Source organism: Ursus maritimus, unplaced genomic scaffold, assembly GCF_017311325.1.
Source record: "Ursus maritimus isolate PB19 unplaced genomic scaffold, ASM1731132v1 scaffold_9, whole genome shotgun sequence".
Lineage (NCBI taxonomy): Eukaryota > Metazoa > Chordata > Mammalia > Carnivora > Ursidae > Ursus > Ursus maritimus.
In genome coordinates, this window is record NW_024427107.1 from 7,424,627 (window position 1) to 7,447,389 (window position 22,763).

The 22,763-nt window shown below is 36.7% G+C and overlaps 1 protein-coding gene across 1 annotated transcript in view; it reads left to right on the top strand.

The window, feature by feature from the left end:
- RP1 (RP1 axonemal microtubule associated) overlaps window positions 1-22,763 on the top strand; it is a 297,701-nt gene that overhangs the window by 17,682 nt on the left and 257,256 nt on the right. Inside the window, exon 3 of the mRNA XM_040626106.1 lies at window positions 13,950-14,113. Coding sequence (XP_040482040.1) covers window positions 13,950-14,113 — 164 coding nt within the window. The remainder of the gene's footprint in view (window positions 1-13,949; window positions 14,114-22,763) is intronic.

Consider the following 22,763-nt stretch of genomic DNA (forward strand, 5'->3'; position numbering starts at 1 on the left):
ATGGAGTTCCTTGTCTTATTCTTGTTCTTAGAGGAAAAGCTTTCATTTTTCACCATTGATTATGATGTTAGCTGTATGTTTGTCATTTATGGTCTTTGTCATGTTGAGGTATATTCCCTCTAAACCCACTCTGTTGAGAGTTTTCTTTTTCTTAGATTATGAATGGATATTGTATTTTGTCAAATGCTTTTTCTGCATCTATTGAGATGATCATGTGGTTTTTATCCTTCCTGTTAATTTGATGTATCATATTGATTTGTGAATATAGAACCACCCTTTTATCCCTGGAATAAATCCCACTTGATTGTGGCAAATAATTTTTTCAAATGTATTGTTGAATTTGGTTTGCTAATATTTTGTTGAGGATTTTTGCATCTATGTTTATCAGTGATACTAGCCTGTAATTTTGTTTTTGTTTTTGTAGTTGTTCTTTGTAGTGCTTTTGTCTGGTTTTGGTATCAGGGTAATGGTCGCCTTATAGGACAAATTTGGAAGTTTTCCTTCTATATTTTGGAATAGTTAGAGAAGAATAGATATTAACTCTCCTTTAAATGTTTGGTGGAATTTGCCTGTGAAACCATCTGGTCTTGGACTTTTCTTTGTAGGGAGATTTTTGAATACTGATTCAATGCCATTACTAATAATTGGTCTCTTCAAATTTTCAATTTCTCCCTGATTTGGTTTTAGGTGATTATATACTTCTTCACTACGTCTGTATCTTTGGGGTAAATACCCAGTAGTGCAATTGCTGGGTCATAGAGTAGCTCTATTTTTAACTTTTTGAGGAACCTCCCCACTGTTTTCCAAAGTGACTGTACCAACTTGCATTTCCACCAACAGTGTAAGAGGCTTCCCCTTTCTCCACATTCTCTCCAACATTTGTTGTTTCTTGCCTTGTCAATTTTTGCCATTCTAACTGGCACAAGGTGGTATCTCCATGTGGTTTTGATTTGAATTTCCCTGATGGCTAGTGATGTTGAACATTTTTTCATGTGTCTGTTAGCCATTTGTATGTCTTCATTGGAAAAGTCTCTGTTCATATCTTCTGCTCATTTTTTGATTTGATTATTTGTTTTTTGGGTGTTGAGTTTGAGAAATTCTTTATAGATCTTGAATACCAGCCTTTTATCTGTAGTGTCATTTGCAAATATCTTCTCCCATTCTGTGGGTTGCCTGTTTGTTTTGATGACTGTTTCCTTTGCTGTGCAGAAGCTTTTTATCTTGATGAAATCCCAAAAGTTCATTTTTCCTTTTGTTTCCCTTGCCTTTGGACACGTGTCACAAAAGAAGTTGCTGTGGCTGATGTCAAAGAGGTTGCAGCCTATGTTCTCCTCTATGATTTTGATGGATTCCTGTCTCACAATGAGGTCTTTGATCCATTTGGAGTTTATCTTTGTGTATGGTGTGAGAGAGTGGTCAGGTTTCATTCTTCTGTATATAGCTGTCCAATTTTCCCAGCACCATTCATTGAAGAGACTGTCTTTTTTCCACTGGATGTCTTTTCCTGCTTTGTCAAAGATTAGTTGACCATAGAGTCGAGGGTCCATTTCTGGAGTCTCTATTCTGTTCCATTGGTCTATGTGTCTGTTTTTGTGCCAGTACCATGCAGTCTTTGTGATCACAGCTTTGTAGTATAGCTTGAAATCAGGCAATGTGATGCCCCCAGCTTTGTTTTTCTTTTTCAACATTTCCTTGGCGATTTGGGGTCTCTTCTGATTCCACACAGATTTTAGGATTGTTTGTTCCAGCACTTTGAAAAATGTCATTGGGACATATTTTGATTGGGATGGTGTTGAAAGTGTAGATTGCTCGGGTAGCATAGACATTTTAACTATATTTATTCTTACATTCCATGAGCATGGAATGTTTTTCCATCTTTTTGTGTCTTCTTCAGCGTCTTTCATCAGTGTTCTGTAGTTTCTAGAATATAGATCCTTTATCTCTCTGGTTAAGTTTATTCCAAATTATCTATGGTTTTTGGTGCTATTGTAAATGGAATCAATTCCCTAATATCTCCTTCATCAGTCTCATTGTTTGTGTATAGAAATGCAGCTGATTTCTGTGCATTGATTTTGTATCCTGCCACATTACTGAATTGTTGTTTGAGTTCTAGTAATTTGGGGGTGGAGTCTTTTGGGTTTTCCATATAAAGTATGTCATCTGCAAAGAGAGAGAGTTTGACTTCTTCTTTGCCTATTTGGATACCTTTTATCCCTTTTTGTTGTCTGATTGCTGTTGCTAGGACTTCTAGTACTATGTTGGACAATAATGGCGAGAGTGGACATCCTTGTCATATTCCTGATCTTAAGGGAAAGGCTCTCAGCTTTTCCCCATTGAGAATGACATTCACTGTAGGCTTTTCCTAGATGGTTTTTATGAAATTGAGGAATGTACCCTCTATCCCTACACTGTGAAGGTTTTTAATCAGGAAAGAATGCTGTATTTTGTCAAATGTTTTTTCTGCATCAATTGAGAGGATCATATGGTTCTGATCTCTTCTCTTATTAATGTGTTCTATCACACCGATTGATTTGGGAATGTTGAACCACCCTTGCATCCCAGGGATGAATCCCACTTGGTCATGATGGGTAATCCTTTTAATGTACTGTTGGATCCTATTAGCTAGGATCTTGTTGAGAATTTTGACATCCATATTCATCGGTGATATCGGTCTGTAATTCTCCTTTTTGATGGGGTCTTTGCCTGGTTTTGGGATCAAGGTAATGCTGGCCTCATAGAATGAGTTTGGTAGTTTTCCTTCTGTTTCTATTTTTTGAAACAGCTTCAGGAGAATAGGTATTATTTCTTCTTTGAACGTTTGGTAGAATTCTCCAGGGACTCCATCAGGCCCCGGACTCTTGTTTTTTGGGAGGTTTTAATCACTGCTTCAGTCTCTTCACTGGTTATCGGTCTATTTAGATAGTCAATTTCTTCCTGTTTTAGTCTTGGTAGTTTATAGGTTTCCAGGAAGGCAGCCTTTTCTTCCAGGTTGCTTAGTTTTTTGGCATATAGTTGTTGATAATAGTTTCTAATGATTATTTCTATTTCTTTGATGTTAGTTGTGATCTCTCCCCTTTCATTCATAATTTTATTAATTTGGGTCCTTTCTCTATTCTTTTGAATAAGTCTCGCCAGTGGCTTATTGATCTTATTAATTCTTTCAAAGAACCAGCTTCTAGTTTTGTTGATCTGCTCTACTATATTTCTCATTTCTAATTCATTGATCTCTGTTCTAATCTTTTTTTTAAAGATTTTATTTATTTATTTGTCAGAGAGAGAGAGCGAGAGAGTGAGCACAAGCAGGGGAGAAGCCAGCAGAGGGAGAAATAGGCTTACCACTGAGCAGGGAGCCCAATGCCGGGCTTGATCCCAGAACCTGAGATCATGTCCTGAGCCGAAGACAGACGCTTCATCAACTGAGCCATCCAGGTGCCCCTCTGCTTTAATCTTAATCAGTTGTCTTTTCGTGGGTGACTGAGGCCTGTTCTTTCATTCCATCTCCAGCTGTTAAAGTGTGAATATAAGGACTGCATTTTAGATTTTTCTGTTCTTTTGAGTGAGGCTTGGATGGCTATGTATTTCCCCCTTAGGACCACCTTTGCAGTGTCCCATAGGTTTTGGACCGATGTGTTTTCTTTCTCATTGGTTTCCATAAATTGCTTAACCTCTTCTTTAATTTCCTGGTTTACCCTATTATTCTTAAGCAGGATGGTCCTTAGTTTCCAAGTGTTTCAGTTTCTTCCAATTTTTTTCTTGTGATTGAGTTCCACTTTCAAAGCATTGTGGTCTGAGAATATGCAGGGAATAATCTCAGTCTTTTAGTATCGTTTGAGACCTGTTTTGTGACCCAGTATATGGTCTATTCTGGAGAAAGTTCCATGTGCATTCGAAAAGAATGAGTATTCTATTGTTCTAGGATGGAGTGTTCTATATATATCTATGAGGTCCATCTGGTCCAGTGTGTCATTCAAAGCTCTTGTTTCTTTGTTGATTTTCTGCGTAGGTGATCTGCTTAGGTGATTAACAGTTGGCTTATGTATTTGGCCGCTCCCCTGTTGGGAGCTATAGATATTTGTAATTGTAAGGTCCTCTTGGTGGATACGCCCTTTAAGAATAATATAGTGTCCTTCTGTATCCCTAATTATAGTCTTTAGCTTAAAATATAATTTGTCTTATATGAGAATTGCTAACCCAGCTTTCTTTTGAGGTCTGTTGGCATGAAAAATGGTTCGCCATTCCTTCACTTTCAGTCTGGATCTATCTTTAGGTTCAAAGTGAGTCTCTTGTAGACAGCATACGTATGGGTCATGTCTTTTTATCCAATCTGCAACCCTGTGGTGTTTTATAGGAGCATTTAGGCCATTCACATTGAGAGTGATTATTGAGAGATATGATTTTAATGTTGTCATGTTGCCTGTGAATCCTTGTTTCTATAGATTGTCTCTGTAAATTTCTGTTCTGTATCACTCTTGGGGTCTTTCTACTTTTATAGAACTCCCCTTAATATTTCTTGTATGGCTGGTGTAGTGGTCACATATTCTTTCAGTTTCTGCTAATCTTGGAAGCTGCTTGTCTCTGTATCCATTCTGAATGACAGCCTTGCTGGATAAAGAATTCCTGGCTGGATGTTCTTCTCACTTAGTGCTATGAATATGTTTTGCCAACCCTTTCTGGCTTGCCAGGTCTCTGTAGACAGGTCTGACGTTATTCTGATGTTCCTCCCTCTGTACAAGAGGAATCTCTTCCCCCTGGCTGCTTTCAAGTTTGTTTCCTTGGATTTAAGATTTGCAAATTGTACTATTATATGTCATAGTGTTGGTCTGTTCTCATTGATCTTGGGAGGGGTCCTCTCTGCCTCTTGGACACGAATGCTTGTTTCCTTCACCAGATTAGGGAAGTTCTCAGCTACAATTTGTTCAAATATCTCTTCTAGACCTCTCTCTTTCTCCACCCCCTCGGGGATGTCGATAATTCTGACATTGGAACGTTTCATTGTGTCAGTAATCTCCTGTAGCTTTTTTTCATGAAGATGGAGTTTTTTCCCCATGTTATCTCTCTTTCCTTCTTTTCTATCATCTCATCCTCTAACTCACTAATTCGTTCTTCTGCCTCATTTACCCTGGCAGTCAGAGCATCCAGTTTAGACTGCATTTCACTCATAGAATTCTTAATTTCCCCCAGATTTATTCTCATTTCAGCCCCTAGAGATTCTATATTTTCCTTAATATTTTTCTCAAGCCTGTACATCATCTTCATAATTGTTACTCTGAAATCCATTTCTGATGACTTGGTCATATCCATATCCATTAGTTCTGTGGCAGAGACCATATTCTCTTTCTTTTCTTTGTTGGGGGTTCCTCCTCCTTGTCATTCTGATGAGGTGTGGTTGTGGGGATGTACAGAGTCCAAATTATTGACTAGGACCCAAGCAAGATGCACCTATCTTATAGGGACCTTAGGGATGTGGGCTTCTTGTTCTTTCAGCCTGCCTTCTGGGGGAGGGGCCTGCAGTGCTGATACTCAGGCAACCCTGTTTGGGCAGAATTGCCCTGCCCCCTGTGTGTGTGGGGGCAATGGGCACAGTGAGAATTGGTTTTTCTGGGCTTTTGTTCTCTAGGGGCTTTCCCTGGTGAGAGTCTTCTGAGAGTCAGAGCAGCAGTGACCGTATCTAAACCTCTTTCTCAGAACAGAGAGATCGCATTTTGCTCTTCACTGGGCTCTACAGGCCACACTGACTCCATTTCTGTCAGTGTTGCTAAAAACCTGCAGCATCCTGGTTTGTGTATGCCACAGCAGCTCTCCCAGTCCTTGCTCCCAGGGCCGGCTCATCTCTGCCCTCTGTGCTTCTAAAACCACCAGCTACCCCCCAGTTTGCTTGCACGCTCCCAAGCTCCAGAAGCTCCAGGTTTCAGTCTGGTTTCCCCACTGCTACCAGTCTGCTAGTGCAGCCCACTCCCCAGCGCAGGAGGCTTCTGCCTTCCTGGTGCTCAGACGTGGCAGCTCCCTCCCCCTTCCATTTATCTTCTGATATCTGCCCACAGACTCTCGGCTCCCTGCTTCATACCTCGAGACCAAGTGCCAGAGATGTTCTGTTTGTAAAGATCCAGATATATCTTCTTATATCTCAGGCTGATTTTGTGGGTGTTCAGGATGGTCTGGTAGATATCCAGCTCGATTCAGGGGAGAGGTTAAAATAGGGTCCACTACTCCTCTGCCATCGTTTCCCTCCTTTTTTATTTGCATTTCTGTAATGACTTATGACATTTGCCATTCATCTGTCTTTTGTGATACAGTGTCTTTTCAAATCTTATTTTCTTTTGGGTGTTTGTAGTCCTAGGGTGGTGAGAGTTCTTCATGTATTCTGGGCACAATGTATTTTGATACGTATTTTACATATATTTTCTCCCAGTCTATAGCTTGCCTTTTCTTCTTCCTTTTCTTTTTTAAGTGGTCAGACTTTCAATGAGCAAAAGTTGTAAATTTTGGTAACATTCAATTTATGTTTTTTTTTTGTGTTATGTCTTTCAAATTCTATCTAAGAAATCCTGCCTAGCCCCATCATAAGATTTTCTTCTATGTTTTCTTTTAGGAGTTTTATAGTTATAATTCTTATTTACCTCATTGCTGAGTAGATAGCCATTGAAATAGTCTTCGCCCTTATAGTTCTTGGTGAAAATAGAGAAGATAGAAAAATGCAGGAGTTGAGTCAGCTTAGTGCATAGAGCCAGTGTGCAAAAGAGTGCAACAGGGAACCATACTCATTGACCCTGCCCATTTGTGAGGCAGTCCATTATTGTCTTGGACTTTCAAATTCGTATTTTGCTACTTTAGGAGGGAGAAAGCAAAAAGAAAGGCTTTTCTGGCATGATTAAAGAAACAGTTTTTTTCTATCAGTTTTATATCTCTTACTACTCAGAAGTTATTTATTTTACGGCTACTTCTAATTTCACACAATCAATCTTCTTCAAACAATCGTAGCTAAGATTAAACACTCTTTGCTTATTGCCTTGCTTGGAATAAGATTTCCAATGGTTTAATTCCAAGTATTTGTGATTTATATTTGGCTAACACCCACCAAAATTAATTTCCTTATAGACACTGCTGTCATCCAGTGGCTACATAACTATGTCCTAAAGGCTCATCCCCTTTCTTTTATATTTCTTTTTATTGCTGCATATATGAATTGCAATCATTCATGTGTGTAGACAGCAACAGGCACTATTTCTCTAATTTTGTACTTCAGAATGTTAATTTTCATTTACATAAACATTTTAGTCTTTGAAATTTACAAAGCTGATAACAGTATTTGTATATAATTCTTAAGGGAGTTATTAACCTAATTCATTCTTTCTTAACTTTCATTATTGCCTTTTTTTAAAAGATTTTATTTTTAACTAATCTCTACACCCAATGTGGGGCCCAAACTCACAACTCTGAGATCAAGAGTTGCACGCTCCATTAGCTGCATCAACTGAGCCATCCAGGTGCTCCTCATTATTGCCTTTTACTTTATTTATTTTCATTATTGCCTTTTAAGGAGATAGATTAAATAAGAAGGAATAATATTTTGTTGGGTAGAGTTGAGTTTAGAAGAACCACAATCTATTATAATGTTTAAGCTTTCTGTGCTCTAAGAACAAATTTTCCTCCTTTGAGAGTAATATTGCCCCATTGAGAATGCGTGGTATACTTGAAAGGAAAGGTAATTCAATGACAATTATGATGATAATAACTTTCCTTTATTAAGTGACTCTTTTGTACCAGACACTGTACCATGTGCTTAACAAATGTTATCTGATAATAGTTCTCATAAAAATCATGAGTGTATAATTTCTATTTTTTGAATAAAGAAACTGAGGCAGAGTTGTTACCTTATCTAAAACTGAGTTTCAAAGTATAGATCTCAAGATAATTCTGTGACCTCAAAAATCTCCTTCTACTATCTATTCCTTATAATGATGCTATTCAGATTAGTTGAAAAGTCATACTATTCTGTGGCCAGAGATACATAATTTATTGTGGCACTTAAATTTCAAACATAATGTCTTCTAGGAATGGTTCTGTCCTTCCTGTTTGGCATTCCTTGTAGGTCATCAAATAATTTTTGGTCTGTGAGTGCTTATAGTTTACTGGGAAGAACAATTAGGAAGTGATTATAAGGAAATGTGGAAATAAAAAAGAATAATTCTGGAGAGAATTTTTATAACCACAGAAAACATTATTTTGTTTCTGAAAAATTTAGGCACATTTTCCCTGTATTTTGAGTATCCTAAAGAGCTCTTCATGTATAGTATGCAATTCATCATTTAAAGTTCTATTTTTTTCCTTTCACGTATTTGCCCATTTAAAAAGGTGAAAATAGTATGGTATACGATAAAAATCAAATAGTATAGGCAAATATAAAATGAAAAGTTAGACTTTCTCCAGGTCCAGCTGCTAAACTCTACTCAAAGAGGTCTTCAGTTTTTCCCCTAAATTTTATATACATATGTCACCATATATATATGTATACCTATGGATATCCTTTTTATTTATAAAATTGAGATTACAGTATTCAAATTGTGCCATATTTTGCTTTAGTTGTGCTTTTAAAATCATTGCATTGTGTAGCATTTCATTGTGGCTATTTTGTGATTTGTCTCATTCTGTATTAAAAGATATATAGTTATGTCCAAATATTCACTCTTCCAGGAATCTTGAAGAATGTCCTTAGTACACATAGTTTGGCATCTTTGTGAGTATATTTGTATAGTAAATTATAGCAGTAAACCTCTTAGATGAAAGGGTATGTGTTGTAAATTTTCATAGATTTTGCCAAATTGCCCTTCAAAAAGGGTTTAGGGAAGTACACTGATGCCAAACAGTATGGGAAGGCCCACTGTCACAGCTCTAGATATTCTAAAACTAAAGATTTTTCCAATCTTATAGGTGAAAAATAATGTTTTGTTTTGATTTGCCTATCTTTAATTATAAGGGAGGGTGAGCATATTTTCTGTTTCTTTGCTACTTCCGTGTGTGTGTGTGTGTGTGTGTGTGTGTATTTTAATGAATTGCTAAATTCATATTGTCTATTTTTCTATTGTGAAATTCATGTTTAGCTTTGTTTTATTGATTGTATGAGCTATTTGCAAATGAAAGATCTTAGTTCTTTTTCATCTGTGTGGCTTCCCCCCTCTCAACTTTATCAGTTTCAGTATGGCTTTTACAAGTTTTTATTTGATGTTTAAAACAATTAATTGTATTGAGGCATTTATATAAACAACATGCATGCATTTTAAGTCTACAGTGTGATGAGTTTTGACACTTGAACTTACCCTATAACTATCATTATATTAATAAAAATATAGAATAATTATATCATTCCAGATAGTTTCTTCATACTGTTTGCAGATAATTCTGTCACTTCTGGCCTTAGGAAAGAATTTATTTGCTTTTTGTTACTGCAAGTAAGTTTGTCTTTCATAAAAGTTCTTATGTGGAATCATATAGTGTATACTCTTTTGTGACTAGGATTTTGATCAGCATGAAGCTCAATATTGACTGAAATTTTTGTACCTGTAGTTTATGCCTTTTAGTTGCTGAGTTGTATGTATTTATCTAACACAAGTTGCTTATGTAGTTACTTTTTGCATTAGTTTCCTAGAGCTACTGTAACAAATTATGATAGACAGGGTGGCTTGAAAAAACAGGAATTTATTCTTTCATAGCTCTGGGGGCTAGAAGTCTGAACTCAAGATATTGGGAATGTCATGCTCTATCTGATGGCTCTAGGGAAAAAGTTTTCCTTGCCTATTCTTAGTTTTTGATGGTTGAAGGCAGTCCTTGACATTCTTTTATTTGTAACTGGACATTTCTAAGCTTTGCCTGGCATTCTTCCTTCTTCTCCGTCTCTGTCTCTTTATCTCTTTTCCTCTTTTTATAAAAACACCAGTCATAATTAACTAAACCTACCCTAATCAAGTGTGACTTCATCTTAATTATAACTGCAATGACTGTTTCCAAATAAGGTCGCATTCATAGATACCAGGAATAAGGACTTCAACATATATTTTTGGGGACACAATTCAACCCACAACAGTTCTCTGGTCCTAGAAAAATTATGTCCTTCACATGAGGGAAATGCATTTACCACACTCCAAAATTCCCTAAGTATTAACCATTCCAGAGTCAACTTTAAGTATAAAATATCATCTAAATGTAATCATCTCAAGAAGTTTGAAATTTCATCTTCGATTTCATTTAAGTCAGGAGTGGGTGAGACACTGGGTATAATCTGTTCTGGGCCAAAATTACTCTCCATCCACAGACCTGTCAAACTAGAAAAGAAGTTATCTGCTTCTAAAATGCAGTGGAGCAGGTATAGATAGATACTCCCATTCCCAAAGGGAGAAATTAGAAGGAAAAATGGGGTCAAATCCCCAAGCAGGTCTGAAATCCAGCAGGGCAAATTCCATTAGATTTCAAAGCCTGAGAATAATCCTCTGTGGCTTACTGCTTTGTTCTCTGGGCCCTAGTAGGGAAGTAGCCCCATCTTCTTGGCCCCAGGATGGGGGTGTTGTGCTAGGGCAGTTATTCCATCCACTTTGGCCCTCAGAATCATTCTGTTTATTTCATTCCATCTCTGTCCTTTTCATCTGCTGGAATAAAATTACTGAAAAACTTGCTGGTCTTCTGTGGATGTAATGGGAATTCACATCATTAGGCACAAGAGTACCCTATAGAGTCTTCCTAGATGACTAATTTTTACTCCTGGCTTCTGCTGAGATAGTTGATTGGATCCATAAATCACATGCCTGATCTCTTTAGCAAACAGTTTTCCTGCTACATCCTAGGCTCTGTTTATAGAACATGGTATCTAGATAGGTTGAGAATTTTCCAAATTATTAAGTGCAAAATCCTTTTTGCTTAACAAGTCCTGCCTTGGTTTATCTCTCTCCTCTTGAATTTGACCATAAGCAGCAAGGGAAAACCAGGCCACACCTTCTACATTTTGATTGGAAATCTCGTCAGCTAAATTTCCAAGTTCATCATTCCAAGTTCTGTTTCCGCTACTGAGTAATACAGCACAATTCAGCCAAGTTCTCTGCCAGCTTCAAAATAAGAATACCCTTTACTCCAGTTTTCAATAACATGTTTCTCATTTCTGTCATTTTCAGTAATAAGTTTCTATCATGAATGGCTATTTAATTTTCCCAAGTGCTTTTTTTGGTCTAATGAGGTAGACAGATACATGTTCTCCTATTCTGTTAATATGATGATTACATTGATTGATTTCCAAATGTTAAAAAGCTTTGAGTTCTGGGATAAATCTGCAGGTTGTGGTTGACTTGATTTCCTAATTTTTTTTTGAGAATATTTTCATTTACATTCATGACAGTTATTGCTTTGTAGTTTTCTTATTATGCCTTTGTTTGTTTCTGGTATTAAAGTAATGCTTATCTTACAGCATGAGTTGGGAACTATTTCAAAAGGTTTGTGTAGGATTGGTATTTTTTTTAAATCAAGTTTTGGTAGAAAATTCACCATTTTGGCCTGCAGTTCTTTGTGAAAAGAAATTAACCATAAATTTATTATTTTTTGGAATATATAGGACTATTCAAATTGTATAGTTGTTCTATATCTGATATGGTATTTGAGTCTTTCTTCAAGTTATATATCCATTCCCTGCATCCTGTTTTTCTCCAGTCCATTTACTTACCCCTTCAGCCTACTCTTTTTCAAATTGGGGTCTAATGGGATATAAAGATTAAGAAGGTTTTTAGATTTTTTCTCCTCACCTTTTCTCTCCCATAATGTTGCTCAACAAGCTGAGTTAGGTGCCCTACAAATTCCTAAAATCTGTGTTACTCTTCTCTCGGCTTCTACTTTACAGAGATTATAGCATGAGTTTCTGTACCTTCTTTGTTTAATTTCTGCTATTTTTTTGCCAGTTTTTTAAATTAAAAAGTTATTTTTCATGTTTGTTTTGGTAGTTTCTCTGTGATCTGGTCTCTCTTCTCCAAAAATCTTACAATAAGAATGTTCTGATTTTTTCCCCTTTTTGTATGTTGGCCTTAGTACCTCATATAGATTATAAACTGACAGAGGACAAAGACATCATTTTATGTTTTCCATCTATTCCTCCCCATGACATCAGACACCTAGTAATGATTCAATGACTTGTTGGCTATTGATTGAAGTATAAGTTATAAACTTAAAGATGAATCTTGGCTCATGATCTTTACATTCTACTCCAGCTTTTACAACATCCCCTTCCAAGGTTAAGGTTTTAATGATTTAAAGAGGTGTAAAGACCTACGGTAAACTGACATCATATTTCATTATTTTCTTTTTTATTTCTATTCCTATACTTTTTATCCTTTTTCATCTTAGTTGTTGGAAAATGCAATTTCTTTCCCTATTGATTTGGTCCTTGTACATTTAGCAAGTATTGATTCTCCCCTGAACTGTTTTTGCTTGCATTTCTAAGAGAGTAGAAGCTGAAGAGCTTTATTTCATTTTATTCAAATAAGCACTAACATACTAGTCTACAAAACACAGCTAGAATTTTCCTAGTTCTTTAGTTTGTAATTGCAATTTAACTATTTTTGCCATTGTTAAAGATAGCGTATTTTCCTCTTTCAGTTTTTAAAAATGAGGTTTTTATTTACTAACTGATTGTCTACCAGGATGATTGGTAGCCTAACTTGGTTTTTTGCCATGTGTTAGAAAAATAAAGTAGAATTTCCTGTTTCAAAGTAGATTTTTAAACACATGCATTAATTTAACATATATTCATTGTACCATATAAATAAAACTTAAATTTAGGATTTCATTACTATTTGAATGATCAAAATGGGAAATAAACTTTAGTTTATTTATTTATCTTTTTAAATTTTTTTTATTACATTATGTTAGTCACCATACAGTACATCCCTGGTTTCTGATGCAAGGTTTGATGATTCATTAGTTGTGTATAACACCCAGTGCACCATGCAATATGTGCCCTCCTTACTACCCATCACCAGTCTATCCCATTCCCCCACCCCCCTCCCCTCTGAAGCCCTCAGTTTATAACTTTAGTTTGGACATGGGAGAGAGAAAACCACAATTTAAAGAACAGAATGTAATTTAAATCCATAGTTCTGACGTTTTTGCCTCATATTCTTACTTCTTTTATATAATCGAGTATATTCCCTAATTTCACATTATTGCACTTTTCTCTTTGATCAACTCTTGATGTTTTTTTCCAGAGAAACCTAACAAAGTTAAATTGAAATCCTAGGAAGTAATATCATACCACTATCAGTGTGCTATAATGTTTAGTTAATCTCAGTTATATTCACCATGAGCCTATATTTTTTAGCACTGTTTATTTGTTGCTGGGATACAAAATTTATTTAACATTTGTGGAACTCAGTTACTTCATCTATTGATGAAGGATAACTTAAAACAATAAGTGTAGAAATTGCCAGATGACTTCTCAAATCCCTTCTAATTTATCTGATTCCATTTTTTATGATTATATAAATTATTACATAATTTTTTACTTTGGAAAATAAATATCTAAACTCAGAAGATCTTAAAATGTATAATTCTGAATGCACATATTACATGGCAGAGCTAACAATATTGGAAATATATTGCCAAAATACAGGGAACTTTAGAGAAGTTATATAGCAACTCTCTTGGAGTCCAAGCATGACCAAGTATAACAGGATAATTGTATGTCTTTAACTTTATTATTAAAGATCTAGGAAATATTCTCACAGTTACATTGTAGGACATAGTAATTTTATTGGGTATTTTAAAAACCAAGTCTAAATCTTGTGTGGTAGTACTTGCCAAAGGAGATGGCAAAGAGTAAGTTATGTCTTTCTGAACTCTCCTGGCTTTATGATGACCAGCTCTTCTGAGTCTTCTGTTTTTATAAGTTGCTTTAATGCTGTGTGTTATTTGTGCTTCTGTAGGTGGTAACTGGAAAGTTTCCATAATCACCGGTGACTTTCCAAATTCAGGGACCAGCTCACAGGTTTATATTATACTGTATGGACAACATAGAAGTTCAGCTCCTATATATCTTTATGGAACAGATGGATCTCAATTTCAGAATGGCCATGAAGACATATTTACTGTAAGTAATAAAACTGAGTGAAACCTGTTAATATAAGTGATACAGGTAGTTGGTACTTTGGAATGAATGCAATCTATCAAATTGGTGCTTTCCGTTATAACACCCACCACGTGTCCTGTAGAAGATCAATCAAAAGTAATTCGGCAGTTTTTGTTCATCCAGATTATACACAAGTAAAACTGCAATATGGTAAGAGACAATAGCTGGAGAGAAATACTAGATGGCCACCTTCTGTTGTTTCTGTACTTGTGGCTGTCAGGAGCAAGGGCTTATGCCTTTTTGGCTGGGGCTCAAACAGATCAGGGTCAAAGTCAAAGTTGCAAAGGAAAAAGTACAATTATCAAATAAAGGAGAGCAATGAAGTCATAATTAAATTATTTGTTCATTACTAGACACACTGAGATCAAGATAAGGGAGAAACAGAGGCAGCAGGGGAGACCAGTATCAGACCAGTTGTTAAACTAAAGTCAGAAAGATTAGCAACCAAAGAAAAGATTTGAAATGAGTCAAGCACTTTGCACTTTATAGGTATTTAATAATATCTGTTGAATGAATGATTGGATGCATAGAGAGATTATTTTAGACTGGGTAGAAATAGAGAATAAAATCACAAGCAGAAAAGAGTATCCTTAGGTATCTCAAATCATTATAGAATACTCATTTCCATGTGGTCCTGGGTGTTTGGTTTACTACAATCTGTGTACTCAGGTGACAGATGTCACGGGAGAGGCTGAATCATTTGGAACCAAACTAATAGTTTAGTTTGAACTATCCTTTCCATAGTTTCTATAGAGTCAATATTTAAAGAAACTCTTTCTTGTGTTGAAAGGCACTACAAGTAAAAAATGAAGATTTTATTATTATTTCGCATGTGTAAGAAATAGTTTTAGAAGTGACTACACCAAAAGAGTCTAAGTTGTTTCTGTTGTTGTTCTGCTATTATATTATTTCATGTGTACTTTTAAATCAAGTTATACATATGGTGTATTCAGGTAAATTATTCCGAATTCTGTAGTAACAAAGGAACACCTTTAACTCTTCATTCCTGTTTTCTTCTCCACAGGAAACCATTTTCATAGTTTGATGCTTCTTTCTTTCTCAGCACTGCCACCTACATTTCAGCTCTTTCTGTTGTCTTGTTCTTTCTTTCTTTCTTCTTTCTTTCTTTTTCTTTCTTTCTTTCTTTCTTTCTTTCTTTCTTTCTTTCTTTCTTTCTTTCTTTCTTTCTTTCTTTCTTTCTTGATTTTATTTATTTATTTGACAGAGATAGAGACAGCCAGCAAGAGAGGGAACACAAGCAGGGGGAGTGGGAGAGGAAGAAACAGGCTCCCAGAGGAGGAGCCTGATGTGGGGTTCGATCCCAGAACGCTGGGATCACGCCGTGAGGCAGACGCTTAACGACGGAGCCGCCCAGGCGCCCCTTGTTCTTTCTTTCTTGAGCCCTAGGACCTATACATTTGCATCTTGTTTGAAGAAGTGATGGCTTCTTTAAGTTTAGTAACTTGTTGATTTTGATCATAGTTTTCACTCATTCTGATGAATTGGTTTCTTGTAAGTATTCTTAGGTTCTTTTGCTTTTCCTTCTTTCCTTTTTCCTTATAGTTTTGTTGAATAGATATTTTCTCTTTCATTGTGGTAAAATCCAGAAAATAAAATTTACCATTTTAACCATTTAAAAGCTTGTCATTTAGTGGGAGGTAGTATATTCACAATGTTGTTCAACCACTACCTAGTTCCAGAACATTTTAGTTACTCCAAAAGGAAACCTCATAATACAGCCTCTTCATTTCCTTTCCCCCAGCCCCTAGCAACCTCTTATCTACTTTCTGATTTTAAGGATTTGCCAATTCTGGATATTTCATGTAAATAGAATCATATATGGCCTTTTGTGTCTGTCCTCTTTCACTTAGCGTAATGTTTTCAGTGTTCATCCACGTTATAGCATGTATTAGTACTTCTTTCCTTTTTATGGCTGAGTAATATTTAATTGTATGGAAACACCACATTTTGTTTATGAATTCATCTGTTGTTGGATATTTGGGTTGTTTCTACCCTTTGGCTGTTGTGAATAGTGCTGCTATGAACATTTGTGTGTAAGTAATTTTTTATTTAACACCCGTTTTCATTTCTTTTGAGTATATATGTACTTAAAAGTGGAAATTCTGGGTCATATGGTAATTCTATGTTTAGTGTTTTGAGGAACAGCCAAACTGTTTTTCACAGTGGCTCTATTATTTTATATTTCACCAGCAAAGTATGAGTGTTTCATTCTCCACATTCTCACTAACATTGTCGATTAGAAAAATTCTAGTTAAACCTCATGGGTAGGTGTGAAGTGGGATCTCATTTTCATTTTGATTTACATCTTCATAATTAATGATATTGAGTATCACTTTATGTACTGTATGCTATTCGTATATCTTTGGAAAAATATCTATTCAAATGCTTAATCCATTTTTAATGAGGTTGTTTTTCTTTTGTTGTTGAGTTGTAAGAGTTCTTTATATATTCTGAATACTAGACCCTCATCAAAAATAAGATTTGCAAATATTTTCTCTTATATTGTAGGTTGTCTTTTCACTCTTTTGGTAGTCTCCTTTGATGCTTAAGAATTTTAATTTTTAATAAATTTTTTAATTTAAATTCAATTTAGTTAACACATAATGTTTTATTAGTTTCCAGGGTAGAATTTAGTGATTCATCAGTTGCGTGTAACGCCCAGTGCTCATTACATCAAGTGCCCTCTTTATTTATTTTATTTTATTTAAAAAAATTTTTTTATTATGTTTCAAGTGCCCTCTTTAATGTCCATTACCCAAGAACCTCATCCCTCCACCCAAATCCCCTCCAGCAACCCTCAGTTAGTTCCTTGTAGTTAAGAGTCTCTTATGGTTTACCTCCCTCTCTGTTTTTATTTTTCCTTCCCTTCTCTATGTTCATCTGTTTCATTTCTTAAATTCCACATATGAGTGAAATCATATGGTATTTGTATTTCTCTGACTGACTGATTTCACTTGGCATAATACCCTCTAGTCCCATCCATGTCATTGTAAATTGATTTCTGCTCTAATCTTTATTATTTCTCTTCTCCTGCTGGGTTTAGGCTTTATTTTCTATTCTTTCTCCAGCTCCTTTAGGTAAAAGGTTAGTTTGTATATTTGAGACTTCTCTTGCTTCTTGAGCAAGGCCTGTATTGCTATATACTTCCCTCCTAGGATTGCCTTTGCTACATCCCAAAGGTTTTGAACTCTCATGTTTTCATTTTCATTTGCTTCCATGTATTTTTAAAATTATTTTTAAATTTCCTGGTTGACCCATTCATTCTTCAGTAGGATGTTCTTTAACCTCTATGTATTTGTGGTCTTTCCAAAATTTTTTTTGTGGTTAACTTGAAATTTCATAACATTGTGGTCTGAAAATATGTGTGGTATGATTTCAATCTTTTTTTACTGGTTGAGTCCCGATTTGTGACCCCGAATGTGATCTGTTATGGAGAATGTTCCATGTGTACTTAAGAAGAACGTGTATTCTGCTGCTTTAGGATGAAATGCTCTGAATATATCTGTGAAGTCCATCTGTTCCAGGGTGTCATTGAAAGCTTTTGTTTCCTTGTTGATCTTCTGCTTAGAGGATCTGTCCATTGCTGTGTGTGGGGTGTTACTATCTTTACTGTTATTGTATTATTATCAATGAGTTTCTTTAATTTTGTTATTAATTGATTTATATATTAGGTGCTCCCAAGTTAGGGGCATAAATATTTACAGTTGTTAGATCTTCTTGTTGGATAGACCCCTTTAACATGACATAGTGTTCTTCTTCATCTCTTATTACAGTCTTTGGTTTAAAATAAAGTTTGTCTGATACAAGGATGGCTACCCCAGCTTTCTTTTGATATCCATCACTATGATAAATAGTTCTCCACCCTCTTACTTTTAATCTGAAGGTGTTTTGGGGTCTAAAATCACCTTTAAGCAGTATATTTGATGGGTCTTTTTTCTTTTATCCATTTTGATAGCCTATGTCTTTTGATTTGGGCTTGATTCCATTTACATTCAGAGTAATTATAGAAAGATATGAATTTAGTGCCATTGTATTACCTGTAAAGTCACAGTTTATGTAGATCGTGTCTGTTTCTTTCTAGTCGGTGTTAGTTTTGATCTCTCTCTCTCTGCTCAAAGGGTCCCCTTTAATATTTCTTGCAGGGCTGATTTAGTATTCATGAATTCCTTTAGTTTTTGTCTTGGAAGCTCTTTTTCTTTCCTTCTATTCCGAATGATAGCCTTGCTGGTTAAAGTATTTTTGGCTGCATATTTACCCCATTTACCATGTCGAATATATCATGTCAGTCCTACTGGCTTGCCAGGTCTCTGTGGACAGGTCTGCTGCTAGTCTTATGTGTCTACCATTGTAGATTAAAGACCTCTTGTCCCAAAGTACTTTCAGGATTTTCTCTTTATCTTTGAAATTTGCAAGCTTCACTATTATGTGTTGAGGTGACCTTTTTTGTTGATTTTTGAGGGGAGTTCTCTGTGCCTCTTGGACTTGAATGTCTGTTTCCTCCCCCAGATTAGGGAAATTCTCAGCTGTAATTTGTTCAAATAAGCCTTCTGCCCTCTTTTCCAGCTCTTCCTCTTCTGGGACTCCTATAATATAGATATTATTTCCCTTTATGGAATCGCTGAGTTCTCTAAGTCTACCTTCATAATCTAATAGTTTTTTTCCCCTCTTTTTTTCAGCTTTATTATTTTCCATAATTTTATCTTCTGTATCACTGATTTGCTCTTCTCCTTTGTTCATCCTCATTTTTATGGCCTCCACTTGGGACTGCATCTTGGTTATAGCATTTTTAATTTTGGCCTGACTAGATTTTAGTTCTTTTATCTCTACAGGAAGGGATTCTCTAGTATCTTCTATGCCTTTTTTCATGCCCAGCTAGCACATTAAAATTGTTGTTTTAGGGGCGCCTGGGTGGTGCAGTCATTAAGCGTCTGCCTCCGGCTCAGGGCATGATCCCAGTGGTCTGGGATCGAGCCCCACGTCAGGCTCCTCCCCTAGGAGCCTGCTACTTCCTCTCCCACTCCCTCTGCTTGTGTTCCCTCTCTCGCTGGCTGTCTCTCTCTGTCAAATAAATAAATAAAATCTTTAAAAAAATTGTTGCCTTAAATTCTAGTTCAGACATCTTGTATCCATATTGACTAAATCCCTGGCTACAGGTACTATCTCCTGTTCTTTCTTTTGGGATGAATTTCTCTGTCTTGTCATTTTTTTCCAGAAAAAAAAGTGGGGGAGAAAAAAGAAAAAAGAAAAAGCAAAACAAAAACAACAATCACAACAGTAACAGAAAACTTCAGGAAGTGTTTCTGGTGTATGCTGTATACATTCTGCTGTTGTTTTGTCTGCTCATTCCCACTGGTCTGTCTTCTACAGAGTTCATCCTTGCTTATAGTGGGAGTGTTTGGACCTTTAACTAGGTGTGCTTTGATTTGTTTGCTAAGATAAGCCTGGAAAAGAATAAAGAAGAAAAGAAGGAAAAAAAAGTAAGGAAAGAAGAAAAGAAAAAAGAAAGGAAGAAAGGAAGAAAGAAAGAAGCCAAGAAAGAAAGAAGCCTGATCTTAAAAATAAGAGAGAGAAATCAGCCAACAAACAAATGAACAAAAAATTACAAGCCCGATACCAAATACATACATACATATATATATGTGAATGATTAAAAAATAAAAAAATAAGAAATAGAAAAATTAAAAATCAAAAATTAAAAAAATTAAGGGGAAAAAAAAAGGAAATAAGCCAGGTCCTATTTCCATAAGAAGCTGATGTCTTGGGCCACTTTTTAATTACTAGACTTGATACATGTGGGGGGGTCTACATTCGTCCTCTGAGTGAGAGGCCTGCTGGGCTAGCTCACAAACCGATTTGCCCTTGTAAAATGACCCTGCCAGGCACAGGGGGTGGGGTTTGATGTAGCGTTCTCCAGCTTCCACTGGAGGCAATGTGTTTCTGAAGTCCTCCTGTGTTGGTGGGTGGGGGGAGGGAGGGGTGGTGGAGGAGGAATATGGCATCGCCCCACCCTCTGGTCCCTGGGTACAGGAATTCCTGGTCACCACTGTTCAGGAGGAAAAGTGAACAATCTGTGTCTCGGGCTTTAGTCACTTCCCTGCCTTTAACCTGTCTGTTTCCTGACCATTGGTGCACCTGGCACCACAGATCTCCTGTATTTTATCTGTGGCCCGTGTCTCAGATTAAAAACTCCCAAGTTTTACAGGGTTTTGCAAGATGTGGACCCCTGCCCCTCTCCCAGAGGAAAGTGTCATAGTGTGCCCAGCACTGCCTTGTCCCAGAAGAGCAGTTGCATAGTGCGCACAAGGTGGCTAGAGTTTATTGTGACGCACATGGAAAAGCTGCAACCAGGTTCTGCCACCTGCGTGACTCAGTCCGTGACTCTGTTCTGTCCCAGAAAAGCAGTTGCACAGAAGCTTGAATCCATTGTTGCAGACAGTTAAAAGCAGTGGCCAGGTTATTTGCAGTCTGCCCGTGTCTCCGTTTTCTGCTCAGTTCTGTCCCAGAAAAGCAGCCACTCTGCATGCGCTTGGTGGTTTAAGCTTATTGTGGCTTACAGTGAAAAGCTGCTACAAGGTTATCTGCCCTCTGTGCACACCTCTGTCTCTGCCGTTGAACACTGCTCAATGGCTTCCAGCTGGCCTTTTGTCCGTGGAGAGGCAAAATATGCTCTTCCAAATGTACTCAGGGAAGGGGAGTGATCTCTCCCAGTGTGACCCAGGGGACCTCTTCACTGAAGCTTATTCTGTGATCTCTACCTGCTCTCCTCTTTCCTGCTCTCTCCCTCTCCCTCACTTTGCTCTGTGAAAAGGGTTCCCTCCCCTTCGTGGCTCCATGACTTTCCTCTCCCCCAGTTTACGCCTTGGAAACTTGGATCTGCCATGCTGTCTCCTTCCAACTGTGCAGATTGTTTTCTTAATCCTCAGATCCTATTTATAATTTTTCAAAATAGTTGGATGTTGATCTGTCTGTGTTCAAGGCATGAGGCAAGCTCAGGGCCCCTCTACTACTCCACCATCTTAAATCCTCCCTCTATACCACCTCTTCTTTATCCATTCATCTATTGATGGACACTTGGGCTACTTCCATGTCTTGACTATTGTAAATAATGTTGCTGTAAATGTAGGGGTGCATATATCTTTTCAAATTAATGTTTTGGTATTCTTTGGGTAAACACCCAGTAGTAGAATTGCTGTATTGTATGATAATTCTATTTTTAAATTTTTAAAAGATTTTATTTATTTGAGATAGATTGGAAGAGCACAGAGGGAGAATGAGAGGGAGAAGCTGACTCCCCACTGAGCAGAGAGCCTTATGCAGGGCTTGATCCCAGGACCCTGAGCTGAAGGCAGATGCTTAACTGATGGAGCCACCCAGGCACTGCTCTGTTTTTAATTTTGAGGAACCTTCATCCTGTTTTCTATAGTGGCTGTCCCAATTTATGTTCCCATCAACAGTGCGTGAAGGTTTCTTATCCTTGTCAAAACTCGTTATTTGTGTTTTTCATTTTAGCCATTCTGATAGGTGTAAAGTGATATTGTGATTTTAATTTACAATTCCATGATGATTAGTGATGTTGAGGACTTTTTTATGTGTCTGTTGGCCATCATTATGTTTTCTTTGGAAAATGTCTATTCAGGTCTTCTGACCATTTTAAAATAAGATTATTTGTTTTTTTTTTTTTTGGTGTTGAGTTGTGTAAGTTCTTTATATATTTTGAATATTAACATTATCATATATGTTATTTGTAAATATCTTCTCCCATTCAGTAGGCTTCCTTTTTGTTTTGTTGATAGTTTACTTTGCTGTGCAGAACGTTTTTATTATGGTCTAATTCTAATAGTTTATTTTTGCATTTGTTTCCCTTGTCTGAGAAGAGCTATCTAGAAGAATTTTCCTATGGCCAATGGCAGAGAAATTACTCCCTGTATTTTCTTTGAGGAGTTTTGTGGTTTCAGGTTTCACATATAGGTTCCTAATCCATATTTATTTATTTGATAGAGAGAGAGACAGCCAGCGAGAGAGGGAACACAAGCAGAGGAGGTGGGAGAGGAAGAAGCAGGCTCCCAGCAGAGCAGGGAGCCTGATGTGGTGCTTGATCCCAGGACTCTGGGATCACGCCCTGAGCCGAAGGCAGACGCTTAACGACTGAGCCACACAGGCGCCCCAGCTTCCTAATCCATTTTGAGTTTATTTTTGTGTATGGTGGAAGAAAGCAGTCTAATTTCATACTTTTGAATGTAGCCATCCATTTTCCCCAACACCATTTGTTTAAGAGACTGTCTTTCTTCATTTTATATTCTTGCTTCCTTTTCTGTAGATTAATTGACATATAATTCTGGCTTTATTTCTGGGCTGTCTCTTCTGTTTTGTTGATCTTTGTGTATATTTTTTTGTGCCAGTACCACGCTGCTTTGATTACCACAGCTTTGTAATTTGTCTTAGAATCTGGGATTGAGATTCCAGCTTTGTTCTTTCTCAAGACTGCTTTGGCTATTCACAGTCTTTTGTTCCAAACAAATTTTAGTATTATTGTAGTTTGGGAGAAAAATGTTGTTGGTTACCCAAAAACAGGGTCTGTTGGTTGCAGCAT